At 36.5% G+C, this 20,994-nt stretch overlaps 1 protein-coding gene across 9 annotated transcripts in view; it reads left to right on the forward strand.

Annotated features, from left to right (window-relative positions):
* Bicd1 (BICD cargo adaptor 1) overlaps positions 1-20,994 on the forward strand; it is a 207,635-nt gene that overhangs the window by 176,330 nt on the left and 10,311 nt on the right. For 3 of the 9 annotated variants that reach the window (XM_008827061.3, XM_008827050.3, XM_017796552.2), the window contains exon 7: positions 587-794. In XM_008827061.3, coding sequence (XP_008825283.1) covers positions 587-794 — 208 coding nt within the window. Of the gene's footprint in view, positions 1-586; positions 905-1,861; positions 2,056-15,327; positions 15,337-20,994 lie in introns of all 9 variants that reach the window. The other 6 variants (XM_017796548.2, XM_029560487.1, XM_029560467.1 and 3 more) reach the window with 5 other exon arrangements.

The raw sequence follows: 20,994 nt of genomic DNA on the forward strand, positions 1-20,994 counted from the left end.
CTTCAGAGAATACAATTCTATGCAATAGGGACAGCCATTGTAATATACCTAAGGTAGTGATGGCTATTATATGAAGTTATCACCACAAACCAACTTCCATGGCAACTGCCCTTGGGGTTCATGCTATTTATCTAGTATGTCCCTATATGGATGCAATACTTGTGAGGCTGAACCACAAATTGCTGAACATACTCTACCAGTTCCAATTGTCTCCTATTATAGGTTATCTCCATTCTTTTGCTAGGAAGATTGGTGTTCTAAGTTTTTAAATTCTAGTCATATTCAATATAATAGTCCCCCTTATCTGTGAGGGATACATCCTAAGGCCCCCAAGGGATGCTGAAACCATCGATATCAAATCCTATAGATTATTGTGTTTTCCTTATACATACATGCTTCTGATAAAACTTAAACTATGTTATCAAATTGTTCTCCATTATAACAGTATTGTGCAATAAAAGTTTTGAGACTACAGTGTGCCTCAGGTATCTGGGTTGAGGGTAACAGGAGTGCTTCACTTTTCAAATTAAGTTTCAGTTTAGCTTCATCAGGATTGCTTCCCAATCCCTTTTTGTTTGGGTTGCAGATGTGATGAATATGTCACACAGTTGGATGAGATGCAGAGACAGTTAGCGGCTGCTGAGGACGAGAAGAAGACTCTAAACACTTTATTGCGAATGGCTATCCAGCAAAAGCTCGCCCTGACACAGCGGCTGGAGGACTTAGAATTTGACCATGAGCAGTCCCGACGCAGCAAAGGCAAACTTGGAAAGAGCAAGATCGGCAGCCCTAAAGTAAGTGGGGAGGCACCAGCCACCGTGCCCACCATAGACACTTACCTCCTGCATAGTCAGGGCTCACAGACACCCACCATTCGGGTCAGCAGTGGCACTCAGAGGAAAAGGTATGCATGCAGTGATTGTCATAGTGTGGTACAGTGGACAGGTTTCAGTTGATTGCAAAAATTAATGTGCTTTTGTTGTGGAGCATAGAGAATGGGAAGGAAAATTTAAAGAGAGAGAGAGAGAGAGAGAGAGAGAGAGAGAGAGAGAGAGAGCTGCTAATGGGTCTTGCTAATGCTGGTCTTTCTGCCACCCCACCCCACCTATTGATTAACCATAATGTAATTTTCAAGTGTCTATTAATGTTTTTGCTGCTGTTTCTGTGCATAAATATGCCTCCCTTGCTTCCAACCTAAAATGGATAAAAGTGAATATTAAAAATGAAGCTCTGTCAACATGGGCTATAATTTAAAAAGTCACATCTCTAGAAACAATGCTATTAATCAGCTTTGCTGTCATGGAGCAAGGATATGAGTATGCTCTTGTGGGGGAACTTTTGTCCATAAGACCAAAAAACTGGTGACTAACTGAAAATCCTTTTAGATAAAACGAGATGGAATATGTATGCTTTTTTTCCTTAAACATAAGTTTTTATGCATTTATTTATTAGTTATGTGAATATAGCTCATAAAAACCACTTGCAAGGTTTATAGTGGCTTGATTTTGCGACCTCTTACTAAGTTCTGATTGTCAAGTTACTTGCCCTGTGTTTACAGTTAATGTAGTTAAAATTGTTCATTTAAGGAGCTTTCATTTAAGAGTCAAATAATACATATATTATTTCTATTTGTGGTTCAACTGACTAACTATAATAAACCTCTTTTCCAGTATCCAAAATAGTTTCCAAAAGGGTTGTACCCTGATGTGGAAACTAAAAAATTACCAAAAATCTTGATTTACATATTTAAAAAACAGTTAAATGCCAATATAAATAATGTTGTCCATGGTGAGGTGTTGAAAGGTAATTAAAGTAAAACTTTTTTGTTTCCTATATGTATTTTTCTTGGATCTCCTGCAAGACAATTTTCACCTTCCCTTTGTGATCAGAGCCGTCCCAGGACTTCAGGGGCTTCCTACCTACAGAATTTATTAAGAGTTCCCCCCGATCCCACCTCCACAGAATCATTTCTTCTGAAGGGTCCCCCTTCCATGAGTGAACTCATCCAAGGGCATCGGCTCAGCAAGGAAAAAAGGTTAACCGTGGCTCCACCAGGTAAACACTTTTTCCTTGGGTGCATGTGATGCAAATGACAGTTACGTAAACAGCCCTTCCCTTCTTTCACTCAGTCTGTAGTTGGACTATGATGACATGGGGCTTTTGCCACTGACGTGAAACCTCTTTTACATTTACCTTCCTGTTTTCTCCTTTCCACATCTAGATCTCAATCATGTCTTAGAAGTCTCTAGCGGTTTCCTTTCAACAGCCCAGGAAGGGAAAAGAGGGTTGGAAGGAATGGGATAGGGTAAAGAAAGTGAACAGCAGGAGCAATACAGGGCACACTTGGATCCTGTCTACAGTTCTGTGGTTCATGGCTCTCTCATCTTGACTAGTTTTTGTTTTCTCCTAGCATTTTTAAGGTAATTTCAGCAAAGAGAGCCATGTTTATTATTCCTTTTGTAGTGACTTAGAATGTCTGAATTCCCTGACAATTCTGCTCCTCCAAACCTTTAGGTTTTTGGCTCATGTTCTCATAGTTTGTAGCACTTGTTGATTGATGCTTACTCGTATGCCAAGTTTACTTTAATGTCACTATTTTGTTCCTCTACTTTCCTTTTCCATATGAAAAACCTAAATCAAAATGTGGTTCCTGCCTCTTCTGGTACATAAAGACCATCCTTTGTGAAGTTCCTGCATAGCTCAGAGGTGACAAACAGAAAATTCATGAAACAAAATAAGCACGAGGGCAGCTATTGTCTGTTACAGGGAATAAAAAATTAAAATGAATTTTAGTTAATCATTAGTGACTACAAATTTGGAAATTTCGTGTGAACATCTGTATTTCTGGCCTCTTTTGAAAGATTTTGGATATGTGGCAGCCCTAGTTGAGTCTGCATTCACGCATGTCAGCTGTACTGTTAGACAGGGTGGGCTCTACACTACCACCTCGTATTGCTTACACTCAGCTTGTGATCCTGTTATCTTCTTGCCTCCACCTAGCCTGATTTTGTCATCTTTGCAATAGGTTTTTTTTTAAAAAAAAAAAAAAAAACAACTTCAAATTTACCTTAATTCCTTTTGGAAATCTCAGCTTTTGGATCTCTAATTCTTTTCTTAACTGATTTATTCAACGAGCTTACTGATTGGGATTAAAATATGTGGTATATTTAATGTTCTAAGCATTTTTGAGGAAATCAGTAATGGTAGTAATTTAAAATGACACAGTAGCCAGTAGACAGGCAGACACACACACACACACACACACACACACACACACAAGTAATTACTCTTCTAGGTAGTTTTACCTTCCTAACTCCCTATTTTTAAAGACTGTTTTGGAAAGTTCCTGAAGTCTTCTGTGATTCATCAAGGTGGTGATTATTTAGGATTTATTGGGCATCTAATGTGGATAAAGCCCGTAAAAAAATCAAACTTTCCAAATAGATTTAGTAGCACTGTTTATTAGAACTTAGAAAACAACTGTTAGTTTTCATAAATAGCTCCTGTTGCATTTAAATAAAAGGTAGCATATAAAAATATTGAAAACTTTGGCTGGAGTGATGGCTCTGTGGTTAACTCCAATTCCAGGAGAATCCGATGCCTTCTTCTGATCTCTGTGGCATATCATGACATGGTGCACTCATATACATGCAGGCAATACACTCAGACATATAAAATAAAAATAATAAAATATTTAAAAATAAAAACTATTATTAGTAATTAATAAAAACTAGCAAGAACTATTTTCATCTTTGAATGACTGTCTGGTCCTTGTATCCATGAATATGTATGTATGTTATTATCATTACATTGTAGAAGCCATTGATATATCACAGATTTTTTTCATGTTGCTACCTACTCATTTTTTACTTTTAAGGTTATTGTGTTTTATTTTTTAATATTTATTTTTATGATATTTTAAATTAAGTGTGTATGTGTATGTCTGTGTGTGAATGTGCATGTGTGTGCAGGTGCCTGTAGAGTCCAGAAGAGGGTGTTGGATCTCCTAGAGCTGAAGTTATAAGCCATTTACTGTGTGTGCTGGGAACTGAACTTGAGTCTTCTGAAAGAGCATACACATCTTAACCACTGAACCATCTCTAGTCTATCGTTTTTATTTTCATTTCAGATGTTTTTGTCACATTAATAATTCTTTCCCCTCTTGTTCATTATTTTTTGCTTGTTTGTTTTGTTTTTTGACATAGGGTTGTGCTATGTAGCCCTGGATGGCCTGGAACTTGCTGTGTAGACTAGGGTAGCATCCCCACTCCCGGTCTTCTATTATTTCTTATATGGAGAGTGCTGATGGGCATACATCAGCTTTCAACTTCTCATTTTTTCAGTCTTGGGCTCAAGTGTGAGAAGATGGGTTAAAAGCTGAACATCTTGGGGCTGGAAGATAGCTCAGTGGTTAAGAGCACTGGCTGCTCTTCCAGAGGGCCTGGGTTCAGTTCCTAGCACCCATATGACAGCTAACAACCATCCATAACTATAGTTCCAGGGGATCTGATGCCCTCTTTTGACTCTACAGGCATTACACTTACATACACACTAAAAGAAACATTGAACATCTTTATGTTTTTTGCTCCATTTTGGTGTTCTCAGAAAGCTGTCTCAGGATATTAGCTGCTCCACATTCCCCCCATTTTCCCATTCTAAATCTTTCTGATACTTCACACACATAGCCATAGCTTTAGCTATTAAATAGTCAGTGTAGATAAGTGAAAATACTATTACATTGTCTTAAATTCTTTAGTTTTGAGAAATCAGAAAATATCATTGGCCCTAGACATAATCACTATATACAAAATTGGAGCTATAAATAATGTGGAATCCAGAATCATTGATAGATCAGAAAATTGCTTTAATAACAACCTGGCATGTTAATCAACTTTATATTTCTAACCATTTATTTGAAGGTAAAGTAGAAAAAGAGGAAATAAAGTAAACTGTTACAGTCTGAGGAGTAATTTCCATTTTATGTCATGAAATCAACCAATTTAAACCTTAATAAATTCCTGTTAGATCAATATTTCCTAAAGGGTCCTGGTTAAATGAATTACTATTGAAATTGATTAATCATACATACCAAGTATATCTTATAAGGATACCTTATAGCTTATAAGGATATCTTCATTATTGACAATATATTAATTTTATTAAGGTGAAATATATTGATTGAGACATATTAAATATTATTTATGATGCTATTACTAATAGAATGTTTTCATCGCTCAGAAAATGGGAAATATGCCATATCTAACCAGTCTTGTGTTTTATGAAGGAAATATTTTAAATGCATGAGAATCATTGATATTATACCAATAAAATAAAATTAATTTGTTTTTATTCTTAAGGTGAGGAATTGAAAGAGGTATAGATCTCACTTAAAAATTTAAGACACAGAACATGAAATGTTTCTGTCCTCTGTAAGAAATATATAGAAATACCTTTAAGTAGACTCATTGTCAAGTGGTGGTCAGCAGACAATCCGGTCTTCTTAAAGGCAGTTTCTCAGTTCTGAATAAGTAGGGTGGGAAGTTGATTTGCTACATTAGTAGAATGTTTCATGCTAATTGACTAGTGCATTATAATAATTAATGGTTTTTCTATATTAGTACAAATGGGGAAAACTTTTTACAAAAATCCTGGCCCCTTTGAGGGGAAAATTTCCCCTCTAAAATTTTGGTGGAGAATTCTAGTCTTGCTTGTGACTCTGGTTCAGCTTTTGCTGAATCAGCCCCTGAAATCCCACCGTTTCTGGTTGTAGCTGTTGACGTTTTTATCCCTTGATGGTATGCCTCTCCTGGGACACAGACTTCCATGCTCCCCTCATTCTTTCTTACCAGCTACTCTGAGAAGTGCTTCTCAGCTTTGATGAGCTTGAGTCAAAAGGGACCCTGTTGTCCTGAAGGGCTTTAGATAGCAGGTTATTTCATAAAATCAATGGTCATTTCATCTTGATGCCTTAAATACTAATTAGCCCGAAATAGTAATAACAGCAACTAATAATACCTTACTATTTAACCACTAAATCAAATCAGTCTAACAGGATATGTACCAGGATTTGATGTGCTTCACAAGGGATGCTCTTTACATATTAAATACTTGATTTCGCAACATTTTTGTAAGATAAACAAGAATTTTAAAACTTAAAAAGAAAATTTTAACTCTGTTCCTGAAGTAATAGCCTAAGTAGTTTGCTCTTTGTGCTGTTTTTATCTGGAAGTTTTACTTCTTAGGTGTTTTATGTTTTCACATCATTTTAGTTGTGTCCATCCCTTTGTCCGTCCTTCATCCTTCCCCTCTTATACCATTACTAAGCTAGTGTGAGAGAATGGTATTGTTATAAAATCTGATCTTCTTCAGCAATATTTTAGACTTTGCTGATTTGAAAAGCAGCTCGCAGAAACACATTAACTTTAGACATGCAGCCATCACTTTAGATCTGTGGTCAACATACGCACATGTTCACAGTGAAAATTGCCTGTACTTTTCACTGCATTCAAACAAGTAGCACATTTTTCTGTTTGTTGTTTTGCAAGCCCTGTTATTACCTTGTGCCCAAACCACATTTCTTTCATATATCCATTTGCTCAATCATACATTCACCAAAATAACAAATTTTACTCATTACCTGGTATGTGTCGGGCACTTTTCTTGGCTCTTGATACACGATGAATTAAAAAGGAGATAAAGGAGATAAGAGGCAAAAACAGTGTTGTTAACAAATATTCCTGTAATAAAAAAAGAAGTTACAAAGGTCAGAACATTGTCCCAAAAGAGAAACAAACATTGGCCATCAATGGTTCTTAGACTTTAATAAGGAGAAAGTAGGGGTATACAAGAAGGTAAGCAAGAAGGGAAATTTTGGGAGCTGACTATTCAGGGCTGTCTGGTGCAGAAGTTAGAACAGTCAACAGGATATGGCAAGGCACATTCTTGGTTGGCCTGAGGTTGAACCTGCACAGAACAGTTCCTGGAACTCGGTCTTGAAGTACATGTTTTTCTCTTCCTAGTTCTGCTTGGGTGCTGCAGATATAAATACAAACGATTAATTAATGAAACTGAAAATGCAAATGATTAATGAGGCAAGTTCAAGAGAACTTGCAGTTTTGTGTAAAAGTTCTATAATAAGGCTCCCTGCTTTGAGACAAGATATAAAAATATTGTAGGTTTTCAGTAAACCATCTGCTTGGTCATCAGCTTGCAGGTCCTCCTGAGCCCAGCTGCTTCTGTGTCTTTTTTCCTTCATCCCCTACCTTCCCACTTAGGTTTTAGGACCTCAGCAGCTAGACCGTGGCAGGTAAGGGTACAGATATGGGCAGTAAAAAGGTAGGGTGCAGATGTGGGCAATGTGAAGATAGGGTACAGATGTGGGCAGTGTGAAGATAGGGGTGCAGAGGTGGGTAGTAAGGAGGTTAGGATGCAGATGTGGGTAATAAGTAGGCAAGCATACAGAATTTCAGTGAGAACAGAAAAGAGGTAAACTTGTACAAAACCATGATCATTTCACTAGCTCCTAGGTAGGAGTCAGAATAATGGAAAAAATGGGAAGGAAACAGAAGACACAGCTCTTGATTGGTGTGAGCAGAGTGTATGCCACAAGCACAGCGAACAGTGTTAAAAATAGGAAAACGCGTTCATTACATAAAGCCAGCAGATGGAGAATAGGTTAGATGTGGGGAACACGTGAGTAAAGAAGCAGGTATGGTGACAACTCAAATCTGAGATCAGCAAGTTACAGATGTGTGACAGTGAAGTCCAGTGTGCTCTGTATGCACACAGCCTGCTTTACTGCTTCTGCTTCTTCGTCCTCCTTGTTCTGTATGTGGGAAGACCTTGGGGAATGCTACTTAAATTTATTTCCTGGACTAATGGCCTCATAATATGTCTTCTTTCTTATTTATGGGTGTTCTACTACCTCATATAACTATCCTTTATTTCCTTGAAATAATGGCAATAAACAGTATAATGTTGGAATCTGTGGTCTTCTCCATCCTCTTTTAAAATTTTTAATTTTATTTTTATTTATGTGTACAAGTGTTTTCCCTGAATGTAAATGTACCATGTGCATGCAGTGCTCTCAGAGGCCAGAAGATGGTGTTGGATCTCCTGGAACTGGAGTTACACATGGTTCTTAGTTGCCATATGGGTGCTGGGAACCAAACCTGGGTCCTCTGAAAGAACAGTCAACGCTCTTAACTATGGAGCCATCTCCACCCCCTTCTTTTTTCCCCCCACACCCTAGCCCAGTTCATGTTAAATACTTGTTCTATCACTGCATTATACCTTCAGCCTAAACCCGTTTTCTTTTAGGCTTGTGTTTTGTTTTTACATAGCTTCCACAGAGTTCTTCTCTGTAGGCTTAGGCATTGCATATCTGTGGTTTGGAAACTGCCAGAACAAAAATTAATTCAAAATATTAGTTCATCTGTGGTGTAGCTCAGTGGTGGAGCACTTGCCTAGCATTCTTAAGACCTCTGGTTTGATCCCCACAAAATTACCAACCACACTTTGAAAAATACATTTTTCCCACTTTCTTGTCCCAATGTAGTGTGCAAGTAGAAATCAGTTCAGGAATTTGTCTTTTTCTAAGTGCTTCTCTATTTGCCTTGCTTAACTAAATATCAAATATCCTCCAATTTAGCTCACAAGTTTGAAAATTTTACTTCATAAAAATATTTTGAAATTTTGGGGCTGGGTAGATTACTCAGTGGGCAAAGTGCTTGTTGCACAAGCATGTGGACATGAGTTGGGATTCCCAGAGCCTATGTAAAAGTCTGGCATAATAGTGGACATCTATAACTCTAGTGCTGTGGGAGAGGGCAGAGACAGATGGATCCTGAGAGCTTGCTGGCTAGCCAAAATGGAGAAGTCCAGGTTCAGTAAGAAACCCTGTATCAAAAAGAAAGAAAATAAAAGAAAGAAAATAAAAAAGAAAGGAGAGAAGAAATGTGGAAAGCATTTGAGGAAGATACACAGTGTTGACTTCTGCACTCACATTGTGACTTCTGTACTCCCACATGCATATAAAATACACACACACACACACACACACACACACACACACTCTGAATACCACATAGCACAATAAATAAATTTTAAAAGATTAAAATTGGTTCAGAATGTGAAGATTTCTACCTCTTATTTCCTTGTAAAAGGTTTAGGCTATATGTGTCATATATGCCAGTTTACCATCACATACATAAATGTAAGCATTATGGAGTCTCTTCTGATCTCATCTTCTAGGTAGAACTGGCAGTTTCATCCTTTGTGTCCATGGTGGACAAACAACATAGTTGTAGTTCAACCTCTAATTCCTATGTGAGTCTCTAAGCTCCTTCTAAGTCAAAACTTCCTTGGTCTTTGGATCTCAGGGTTGCACACGGTGCCTGGCACACAGTAGGTGTACATTGTGTTGGATAGTAGGGATCTAAATTTTCTATAGTATCTCAGGATAATCAGTTTCTTATGGTTTTTCATCTACACATATAGGGGGTATAGTGTAAATAGTGTATTTCAGATGTGACAATATAAATGACATAGTTAAAACTACTTGGAAGTTTTCCAAATGAGTTACAAGTAGACCTCTGTCATAACTGTATGCATCAAACTTTTTGTATATTTCTGGAAGCATCCTATACATAAACATAAGTATTTATTATGTATTTTCAACAGCATTGGCAAAGCCACAAACATTGTTACGCTACTTTTTTCCACATCATGTCTTGCCTCTTTCATACTAACTCATCTTTTTATTTTTAATCAGAAATATTGAAGGGAAGGAAACTCAACCTAAACCCCTGAAGAAAGCTTGAAATATTTACCTGTGTAAAATAAGAATATTTTTTACAAAATGACAAAAATGACAACTGTCAGACTGCTTAACCTTCTAGACTAGAGATATCTAATAGAAATACAATATTAACCATATGCATAATTTAAAATTTTCTAGTAGCCACATTAGAAAAATAAAAATCAAGTTATCTTAATGTTAATAATATATTTTATTAATATAGTCATAATATTTCAACAGTAGATATTTTATGCTATTTTTCTCATCAGTCTTGAAATGTAGTGTCTGCTGTAAGTTACAGAACATCTTCATTTGAACCAGCTTTAACATTGTGTGTAATCTATACCTTCTTTCCAATAGTTTTGCCTAATATAATTTCTTAGTACAAATTAAGAAATTATAAGTTTTATTAAGTCCATGAAAGTTGAAATTTTCTTATTTAAATTCTGTATCTTTTAATAACTAAATTTTGAGTTAGGGTCTCATTATGTAGCTCTGGCTGACCTTGAACTAATGATGTAGACCACGCTGGTCTCTAACTTACAGAGATCAACACCATAACTGGCCTAATATCTGAGTTTTAAAATAAGAATTAAGATGATACAAAAGTTTTCTTTTAAATTGAAGTGGTGAATGAGGTATTTACTGCTGCAAATTGATCTGGCTGTTTTTCCTCTAATTTATAATAATGCTTTTCTAAATACATACAAATAAATGTTTGCATACTCCTTCCTATATATCTCTTTTGTTACTAAATCTCATCTTAATTATAAGAACTTAATTCTTATTATATACATATATGCTAAAGAGATATTAATTCCTTAGTTATTGTTAGGACAACAAAATGGCTTAGGTTTTTGTTTAAAAGTTGGTGTAATTGGGGCTGGAGAGATAGCTCAGCTGTTAAGAGCACTGACTGCTCTTGCAGAGGACCCGGGTTTGATTCCCAGCACCTACATGGTGGCTACGAACCGTCCTTAACTCCAGTTCCAGGGGAATCCAAAGCTCTCTTCTGACCTCCACAGCATTGAACAACATGGGTGCACTCACATACATGCAGGCAATACACCCATATGCATTAAATTAAAATAAGTAAATAAATAAATGTATTTTTTAAAAAGTTGGTGTAATCAAATTGTGGAAAGGCCATATTTCTTACTTTTGGCAGGGAGTACCTTGAAAATGCTCAAAGTACATCTTGCCAATTTTAAATGGAAGCATTTAATGATACTGTATATAGACTGAAAATATTACAAACTCTTTCAAGGTGAGCTCTAAGTGTTGTCCTTCTCAGAATGAAAGAGAAGATAAGGACAATACTGAGCAAGGTACTCCTTACTATGAAGTGGAGCTAGCTAACAAACAAGGCAGGTTCGTGAAATCTGATGAGCATAGTTCTATTACTACTTATGTTTTGTTTTAGTTTTGACTACTACTCCTGTTAGATATCTCTGTCCAGATCTTACATTTTCTTAAAAGATTTCATACTGAGAACCTGAGCATTGTAAGCAAAATGAACTAGGACAGGACGACGTAATTTTTTAATTTCTGGAGGATCTATATGAAAACTAACTCCACAGCAAGAGTGTGCATAGATAATACTTTTTAAAATATGCTGTTAAGTATTGCTATATAACTGGAAACTTAAAGTTTAAAACTTAAAATTATATGCAATTTTAAATTTTAATAAACCCATGAAAATTGAAATTTCCTTATTTAAATCCTTAATAAAAAAATCTGTAATCCTTCTCTACTACATTCACTAAATGAAAAGAAAACATATATTTGATATTCTTAATTGTTACATATTCAGAGAAAAAGTGATTAAAGTGTACTTATGTTTTCCCAAGTTCACCCACATGATGGTGAAAATCAAGACTTCCAGGAGATTATGTCCAGGGGGACAATGAGGAGGAATAGGTATGAGAAGTGTGTAAGGCTCAGGAAAGCCCAGGTGTCCTCTCCTGACCCTATGCAAATGACTCCACTTTCTGGTTCATTGAAAAAATATCAATCAACCATGAGATATAAAACTCCAAAGAGGTCCTGCCAGAGTTTGTTCCAAGTCACAGATCCTGTTTTAAAGTCACTAAAGTGACCACCTCTATTCAATAATCAGTCCAAATACAGACTAAAACAATTACACATTTTATCCCACTTCTTCCAGTTTGTGCTCTCCGTCTTTCAGTCGGACACCATCTTTTAGTGTACCAAGTGCAATTAATTACTTACCCACAATTCCTGACCTTTAATTTCTCTGGTGTTCTTTGTGCCAGGGCATTGGTATTACAATGGCCTGCCTTTGGTATTGCCTTCATTCCACATGCCTGGATGTAAAGAAGAGTTCTGATGGGCAGCTGTACCATTTCCCATCATACTCTCTAGGAAAATGGCCATCATCATCAGTATTTTCTATGCTGTCATTATAATACAGTTCAGTCTGCTACTACTATTCTATTGTATTCCGGTATTTGCCCTTACTGTGATGGTATAACACAATCTATCAAGACGAACCTTCGGGCTATGTGGTATTACCTGAGATATTATGCCTAAGCTGTACCTTGAAAAGGAACTTTTCCTATCTGAGAAAACATATTAAGAGAAAGCCACAGTGTGTACCCAAGGAAGCCAATCTTCCTGTTAACCAGCTCTTTCTCCTGTCCATCTAGGTTCATATCTATAAAAGAGTCACAGTGAGGCTGGGTGTGGTGGTGTGTGCCTTTAATCCCACCACTTTGGAGGCAGAGACAGCCTCTATGAGAGTGAGGCTAGCCTGATTCACATAGCAAGTTCCAGGCTAGCTGGGACTATAAGGACACCCTGTCTCAAAAAACAAACACAAACAAATAAGCAACAACTCCTCCCAAATCCACAATGAAGAAATCATGAAGAGGCTTCAACCAGTGCTGAGAATGTCATTCATGTTATTCTCTCCATGACTGGGTCTGGGTCTTCTTGTATAAAATCTCTTCTTTATCCTTTTCCTTCTCTTCTCTTCTCTTCTCTTCTCTTCTCTTCTCTTCTCTTCTCTTCTCTTCTCTTCTCTTCTCTTCCTTCTCTCCCTTCTCTTCCTTCTCTCCCTTCTCTTCCTTCTCTCCCTTCTCTTCCTTCTCTTCCTTCTCTTCTCTTCTCTTCCTTCTCTTCTCTTCTCTTCTCTTCCTTCTCTTTTCTCTTTTCTTCAGGGTCTTTTGTAGTCCAGGTTGGCTTCAAAGTTATACTATAGCTGAGGAGGATTATCTTGAACTTCTGATCCTCCTGCCTGTACTCCTTAATGCTGAGATTACGGGTGTGTGCCATCATGCCTGTTTTATGCTTTGCTGGGGATAAAACTGTTCATGCTAGGAAAGATATTTACCAGTTAAGCCACATCCCCAGGTCTGTTACTAGATATGTAACAAAGATATGATAAAATATTTTAGTACTGCATGGTTACCAAGAAAAGGAATTATTTTCATAGAAAAAGGAAAATACTGATTTTCTAAAATTTTTGACAATTTAAAATAATGTACTAGGCATGGTGGTACATGCCTATAACTCCAACATTTGGAAAACAGGCAGGAGTGTTTAAGTTCAAGGCCATCCTAAGTTACATAGTGAATTCAAGTTCAGTCTGGGCTACTTAGAAAGACCTTGTCTCAAAAAACTAAAACTATCTAACCAACCAACCAACCAACCAATCTGTGATGAACTGAGTACACAGACAGAAAAGAGCAATGCTCCTGGATTCACACCGAATTCTTAACAGTGTGTTATATTTTTCTTAAGACAGATAGTACTCACTATCTTAAAACATACCTAAATTTGAGACTGGATACAAAGGCTTCCAATTAATTAATAAATGTTTCTTTAGTGCTCATCAGCATAGCAGACACCCAAACTCCTCTGAAGCATTATAGTGGGGAATTTCCCTTTCCACATACTAAATCTGGATTCAAGGGCTCTTCTAAGCTCAGAGTTGGACAGGGGCTGCAGGAGCGTGGTGCAAATCATGCATAGTTCTGTTGCTCACAGAAGACCTGTGCTAGCTACTTCCTATTCTTTGCTCTTCAAAATGGTGGAGTAAAAATGTGGTCCCATAGCATTTTCAGCTAGACTACTTAAAGTGACCTGGCTCTTAAACTTACATAGCTAATCAACCAGAAAAGTCATTAAAAGACTTCATAGCACCCATGTTACACTGTGAGATTCCTTAAGCATAGCTGTATTTCCCTCTTCCACATACCATTTTAGTCATCTATTAATCTTGTTTAGATTTTTGTGACTTAGTGTGCTATACCTAAAAGGTGTGAGAGGAAAAAGAAAAGCACAACTCAAATGGTAGGCTTCATTTCCATTCTTTATTAGTTTTAAAATGTGTGGAGTTGGACTGGGGAGATGGCTCAGTCAGTAAAGCACCTACTGTGCAAGCATGAGGACCTGAGTTTGGATCCCCAGAACCCACATAAAAAGCCAGGCATGGCCCAATATCCCTTTGACCTCAGCTTTGGGTGGTGGAGAGAGGTAGAGACAGGTGAATTCCCGATACTCATTGGCTAACAAGCCTAGCCAAATCAATGAACTTCAGGTTTGGTGACAGAACCTACTTCCCCCAACCAAAAAACTTGCGAAGTCATAAAGGTATCTTAGAGCCATGTGATTCATTGCCCTTCAATTATCACCTTTTAGCTAAAAATAAAGTCGGTGATACACACATAGATTTCAAATGTAATGTTTCTGTGAAATGTACCTATAAAAGCCAAGTTTGCCTTGACATTAGTCATTACTGTGTTCTAGAAATGTTCTTTTTCTTTTTTGGAGTTTAGATTATTTGTGTCACTGCAGTGCTGTAGTCCACAGATCATATCTTCCTGTGGGGCTGCTTCCAGAGCTGTTCCCATGGTATCACATCAGCCAGCAAACGTTCTGAAGAGATGGGCTAGATTCTGTTACTCTTAATTGACAATTTAAAATAAAATTTTATAATAATGAAGTTTTCACTTAAATATTTTATGATATATGCACATCTATATGTGGCATATGAACCTAGGGCAGGACTGTAACTTCAACTCAACTCATTTTTAGTGGATGTAGTGTTGAAGTGGGGTTTTTTTTATTTCTTTTTTTTCAGTCAAAGGGGGCTGTTTTTCTCATGCTAAGGGCTTGTTTGCGGCTGTGTTGATGACCATCTACCCATTTTTTGTCCCTAAACTGATTCTCCAGTTCTTAACTTTATTTAAGACTATGTCTTATATGACCAGTTAGGATCATGAGAACTGATATTAGACATGTAGAGACAGATACCATCTTCTTCTGGTCAGATGGCATCCAAGTCCTTGGTACAAGACATCCCAGTGAGTATGCTGGTTGGTTCATCTTAAATTCCTGTTTTTGGCTCTCCAGGAAGTCTGTACTCTACTATTCATAAGATATTTGAAAACAAGTATAGCCCTTACTCTGAGTAGGTATGTGTGGAATAAATCATAATGATGACATTGGAATCAGTTAAACATAATTTTTTTCTCTTTTTATGCACAACTTGACATCAAAAGCAAAAAGAGGTAAGTTGGCTAAAATATGTAGGCAAACCTTATTTTCCTTAATAGATTTAATCCCAAATAACTTTGCTTCAATTATATTTCTTTAAATCAAATACTTTTACATCAAGAAGCTTCTCATAAATCCTTATTTTGTTCTTTTGAAAGATGTATAAGTACCTTCTGTAAATTTGGATTTCAAAAATATCTACAATTTAAACATATTTCTCTTCCCATAAATTCTGATGTAATTTAAATATTAGGACATTTTTTTAACACTTCATTTAGTTTGGATTATTGTTTGCCCCATAGTGTGTTTTACATTACATGCTATAAGAACTCAAAAAAAAAAAAAAGAAAGAAAAGAAAAGAAAAACACAGAACAAAAGAAAACCATAAGAAACCAAGCCAAGAAACAGTTGACACTGGTGATATATTGATTTTTTTCAGAAGAGGATACCCTGAACGTCTCAGAATGTTTTCAGTGTGATTTTGCTGCAATGATTTAAAAATGAAGAAAATTACTGAAATAAGAAAATCAAACACATTTCATTGAGTGATAGCTCCTATATTTTTCTTGCCTGGGATCTATTTTTATAACTGAAGTTTTAAGCAGACTTTTGGTTATAATTTGTTTAATTTCTCTCTTGTGATCTTTGATGATGAGTTAGGACATGAAATGCTGATCTACATTTGATACATGCTAATTAACTTTGCTTATCAAGGACAGACTGCCTTGTCATTACAGTTAACTGTACCAACTGGTATTACTCTTGAGAAGGTCATTTCTGAACAAAAAGTCTTGTTTGAAAAAGTGCTGAATTAGTGTGAGAATCTGGTGACAAAATGTACTTTTACCTCTTGGTGCCATTGTAAATAGTTATTGCCTTTCCCTTTATCATCGATTTCTGTTCTACTTATGGTTCAGAAGCAGAAAGATGCAGACAATTTATATATTTCTCTTTTGTAAGATTTTCATAAAATAGATTTTTCTATAAATGTTGCTTTGTCTTACCAACTAGTCATGGTATCAAGACAGCAAATAGGAAGCCTCATGAAAGTTCTTGTCTAATCTGTAAACTTTGGAAAGTCTAAAAAATTGTTTCTTCTCTGCTTCTCAGCAAGTCCTGCTCTGGTTTCACATTGGTGATGGCAGTTTTAATGCTTGCACCAAAGTGTGATAAACTCATATGGTTGTCACTTAAGAAAGGCAGAACCAAATGCTTTTAGAAATTTTCTATTTTTGCATGAACTATATTGATTTTTTGATGTTTCAACAGTTCTATTGTTTGTTCGCTGAAGAATTTTAATGCATAATATTTGTTTCTGACTATCAAGGACTAAACATTTAATGGAATTTGCTGTGTTAAACACTGGCTGAGTGTCTGGTGCTATAAATTAACAGATTATACCCCTGAGAAGTTGAAAATTATACTATCATCTTATCTGTGGTTACTTTTAGAGAACTTATGTATTATAGAACATGTGATACATTTGTCAAACAGGAATGAGATAACCAACTTTATGTGTTTGATTATAAAATGTCAAAGGTTGTTCATAGCTACACATTTTTATTAGTGTCAATATAACACTAAATTTGTTACTGGATTTTTGAAAATATTTTGCTGACTACTATTAGTATTTATGTATTTCTACCTCATCCTCTCCTTTATTTCTCCATATAATATTTCTATCTCAAGTTTTCCTTATGTGTGTCTTTTCAGTTGATATGTCCAAGAGTCCTTAGGACTACTTAAGTAATGTACTTGATGCTTCTTTCCATTAACTTTTATCTTAGTTCATTAACACACTATTAAAATTTTGTAGATTTAGTGAGGAATAATTTAGTATTATTGCTATCGACACATCTTAAAATATGACAATTTAAAAATCATTTTCCTGATTTAAAGTTTCCAATCATCAAAAAGGAAAATTAACATCATTGTATAAACTTTAAGATTTTTATTAGATAGCACTTCTTTCTTATTCTTTTTGTTAGAAACATGTTTTGATGACAGGAGTGCCTGATTTGGAAACTCTTCCTTAACTGGATCTGTCAAACATTTGCAAAATACTCATAAAGAAGCAAACTTATAGATCCTTTAAGGGAGTTGGAATCCATAAATTAGCAAATATTTTGTATCACAAAGAAATTCCCTAAGCAAACTACCATGGGAAAATAAGGAACCTAAAGGTGATGCTCCTTCATGATCTGGCTGGGGAAATTAGACATTCTGTAAGGAAAATGGTCATCAAAGTTGGGTAAGAATTGCTAAAGGAGGTGAGTGCTGACAGAGCTTAGTAGAAGCACACATTTACCTCTGGGCTGGTGAGGAATACAGTCTGAAATTGGATGGTTCTGAATATTTATTTCTACCCTTGGACAGTGTTGATGCAAAAGCAAAACTCTTATCTGAAGGTGAATAAGAGATAATTCATTTTGGAGCCAAATATGAGTGACTGTGACCCAAGAACACAGATTCAGGTTACCCCAAATTCCATCTTCCAACATGGTAACGCTTTCATAAAGTTTTTATAGGAACAGAACAAAGAAAAGTCATAAGTCAAGACACTTTTCAAATACCTTGGTGGAAACATTAAGTAGGCGGATACAGCAAAAAAGAAATCTCAGCTCTAGGCCACCAGCCTCTTGGTTGGTGGAAGCTGGTGGTCTGCTAAGTTAATACATTCCAAAAGGTTTTTATCTGCTAGTCACAGGTTGTTAAAAAAAAAAAAAAAAAAGGTGGGCAAAGGGTGACTACTTAGGCTAAAGATGGCCCAAGATAAATGATAATTGGGTTCTGGACCTGCAACATTCCAAACTCTCCACAATCACTAAAGTTCTTATCAGTTGATCAAGCCTTTGTAGAATGTTCAGTTTTAAGATGCAATTTTTCTGGGAACTTTTGTTCACAACAGCTTTGAAGATTAGAGAAATTTAAGAGAATTAGCTACTTTTGGTTTTATTGGACTGTGGGCATACTCTTGACAGAAAGTGAGAATTATCATTGCTTGTACTTTGGAGTAAGTATCAAAGACTCTGTTTTAGTTTTCTTGGACTGTGGTCACAATGTGTGTCAAATTGGAGTAGGATCAAACTCAATAGCATCATTTTAATCCAATTACCTCTGTAAAGTCTCATCTCCAAATGCATCTGAGATGCTGTGCTAAAGCTTCAACACTTGGCATTAGGAGGACACAGTTTAGCCCATCAGGCTCCATGGGGTATTCCATTGAAAGGACAGGTCAGAAACTTGTGCTTAATTTCTCATCCTGCCAAGTACCAGATGTGTCCCAAGATCAGTTAACCCTTTGATACTTAGTTTTCTGAGCATTAAAAAGCTTTTGTTCACTATGAAAGTCACACAGAAAGTGACCAGGCATAACTTCACCAAGCCTCATTTTCTTCTTCTAAATAAAATTAAACCTATTGGTGTGGTGGTGTGTGATTGTAATCAATCATCTCTGACAACTCTTTAATGAATACTGTCTGATTGCTATAAGTATGTGTAATTTTTGGTCCAAACTTGTATCTATTGAAAATAGCAACAATGTCATATTCTATGATAACAGTTTTTCAGGCGTATTTATTAATTTATTATTAAAACAGTCTTGGAACTATTATGCCAAGTTAACAAAGATAATAACCAAGTATCTAACCAAGAGGCATGTGTTCTCTTTGAATAGTTAATTTTCATTTCTCCTGCCTATATTTGAGAACATGAGTTGCCATTTTCAAAACATGAAAAGAGGAGCCATGTGTGGAGGAGGCACACTCCTATAATCCTAGTACTCAGGAGGCTGAGGCAGGTGGATCATAAGAATGGGGCCAGTTTAGTTATATAGAGAACTTTATTAAAAAGAAGAACACCTATCTTTTTCCTTTTAACTTTTCTTGCTGAAGGAAAGATACTAAAAAGTCATATACATAAGCAAGATAGAGGAAGACATGCCTGGGGAGGTGTGAAAGAAATAGGGTAAACACCTAGGTGTATCAGAAGAAATGTAGACATAAAGCTTTTATATAGCAGAAGCAAGTTTTTCTGAACTCAGTCCACAAACTTGAACCTGAGCCTTGGCAACTTTCTGGAAATTGGTGATTTCATTTGCCCAGTATACAGTGTGGGCTGCTAGAGGCCAGCACAAGCTCATCAAGAATGACTTCTGCTGGACTACTCTTATTCTCATGCATAAAACCAGAGCAAATGTTAACAGAATATTTCTGAACCTTGACAAACAACCAGCTAGCTGGCTAAAAGTTTCCTATGGCAAATAAAGAAATTAATTTTGGGTGGTCATAAAATTGTTTGCATTCATAACTGGTTGAATGACACGGGTAAGGGTCAAAATCACAGATCAACATTTATCGAAGGTGTCTTTACCCAGTCTGGACCTATTTTTGCCAATCTTACATGAAGATGTCAGTCATGTTATCACACTTTCTGACCTAAGGCAGAAAAATGGGAGAGGAGCTAATATATTAGATGACAGAGTAAAATATGAAAGATGCATTGAGTAGGCAAAGGTGAAATGTATTAGGGATAAGCAAAATATATTTAAAAAGTGGAGCTAAGGAGGTAACTCAGTGGTAGAGTACAACCTTAGCATGCACAAGGCCCTAGATTCAATTCCCAGAATCAGAATTAAATTATATAAAACATTTCTTTGGGACTCCAAATGCCTTAAGAACAAGCTAGAAAAAAAAACAGAACGTGGTAGCACCATCTGTAAAAAAGAAAGGTCAGCATGAAATAACAATGGAATGTGATGGCCTGAAATGCCATAAAGGTTTCTGTTATTATCATAGAATTGGGATGATTCGAATGGGACAAGTCTGCTGTGCCACTCTTCTCCAGTCATACCTTACCACACACATAATTCCATTTTCAAACACTCAGGGTTAGAAATATGTCCCCATGTTGGACCATGCTCTCTGGAGGAGGGTGAGGGAAGTTGCCACCATGTCTCATAGGATAAACTTGTATTATTTGGAATAGGAAACTCAGAGAACACAGATGGTTTTCATGTGAACTTGAGCAGCACTGAGTGGGGATCATGGTGCTGAAGGAAGATGTACATGGAAGATACATCTTCACTAAGGGCCAGAGGTGCATTAGATCTCCTGGTAGGAAAACTTTCTGTAATAAGCCATGCTATAGGAGAGAGACTGTGCTGCTCAGAGCTGTTCTCTGCCTCCCACAGAGTATCTGATAACCAAGGAAACCTCCCCTAGAGCCTCATCCTTGTAGGCTATGGGCTCCCTAGTTCAACTTTTATCCTTATGGTCCTACTTGCACCTTGTGTTCCATGTGGGCTGAGGGAGGAGCCAGAACCTAGGGTTCCAACGCTTTCCATGAAGAGCACTCCCACCTGCTCCATGCAGCTGTCACAGGGTTCCTAGACTCCCTAAGGCACTGACTTTTAGGAAAATGAGAACTTTTCTAGATTGTATTGAAAAGGTTAAAAGTAATAGAAGACTGAGGGAAATCCATAGCACAACACTTTTTCTCCTTGCCAGATAAATTGTTTTCAGTCATCTCTTTAAAAAACTATTATCCTTATTCCAGGATGCTTCATCTTGCTTTGAACTTTTGTGGTATTTGATTCCCTTAAAATAAGTGTCTACATTGTATGTATGCTGACATGCTTTAACTCTATCACGCTGACACTTTCTAGAGGTAG

This window comes from Nannospalax galili, unplaced genomic scaffold (genome assembly GCF_000622305.1).
Source record: "Nannospalax galili isolate Female #2095 unplaced genomic scaffold, S.galili_v1.0 scaffold710, whole genome shotgun sequence".
Taxonomy (NCBI): domain Eukaryota; kingdom Metazoa; phylum Chordata; class Mammalia; order Rodentia; family Spalacidae; genus Nannospalax; species Nannospalax galili.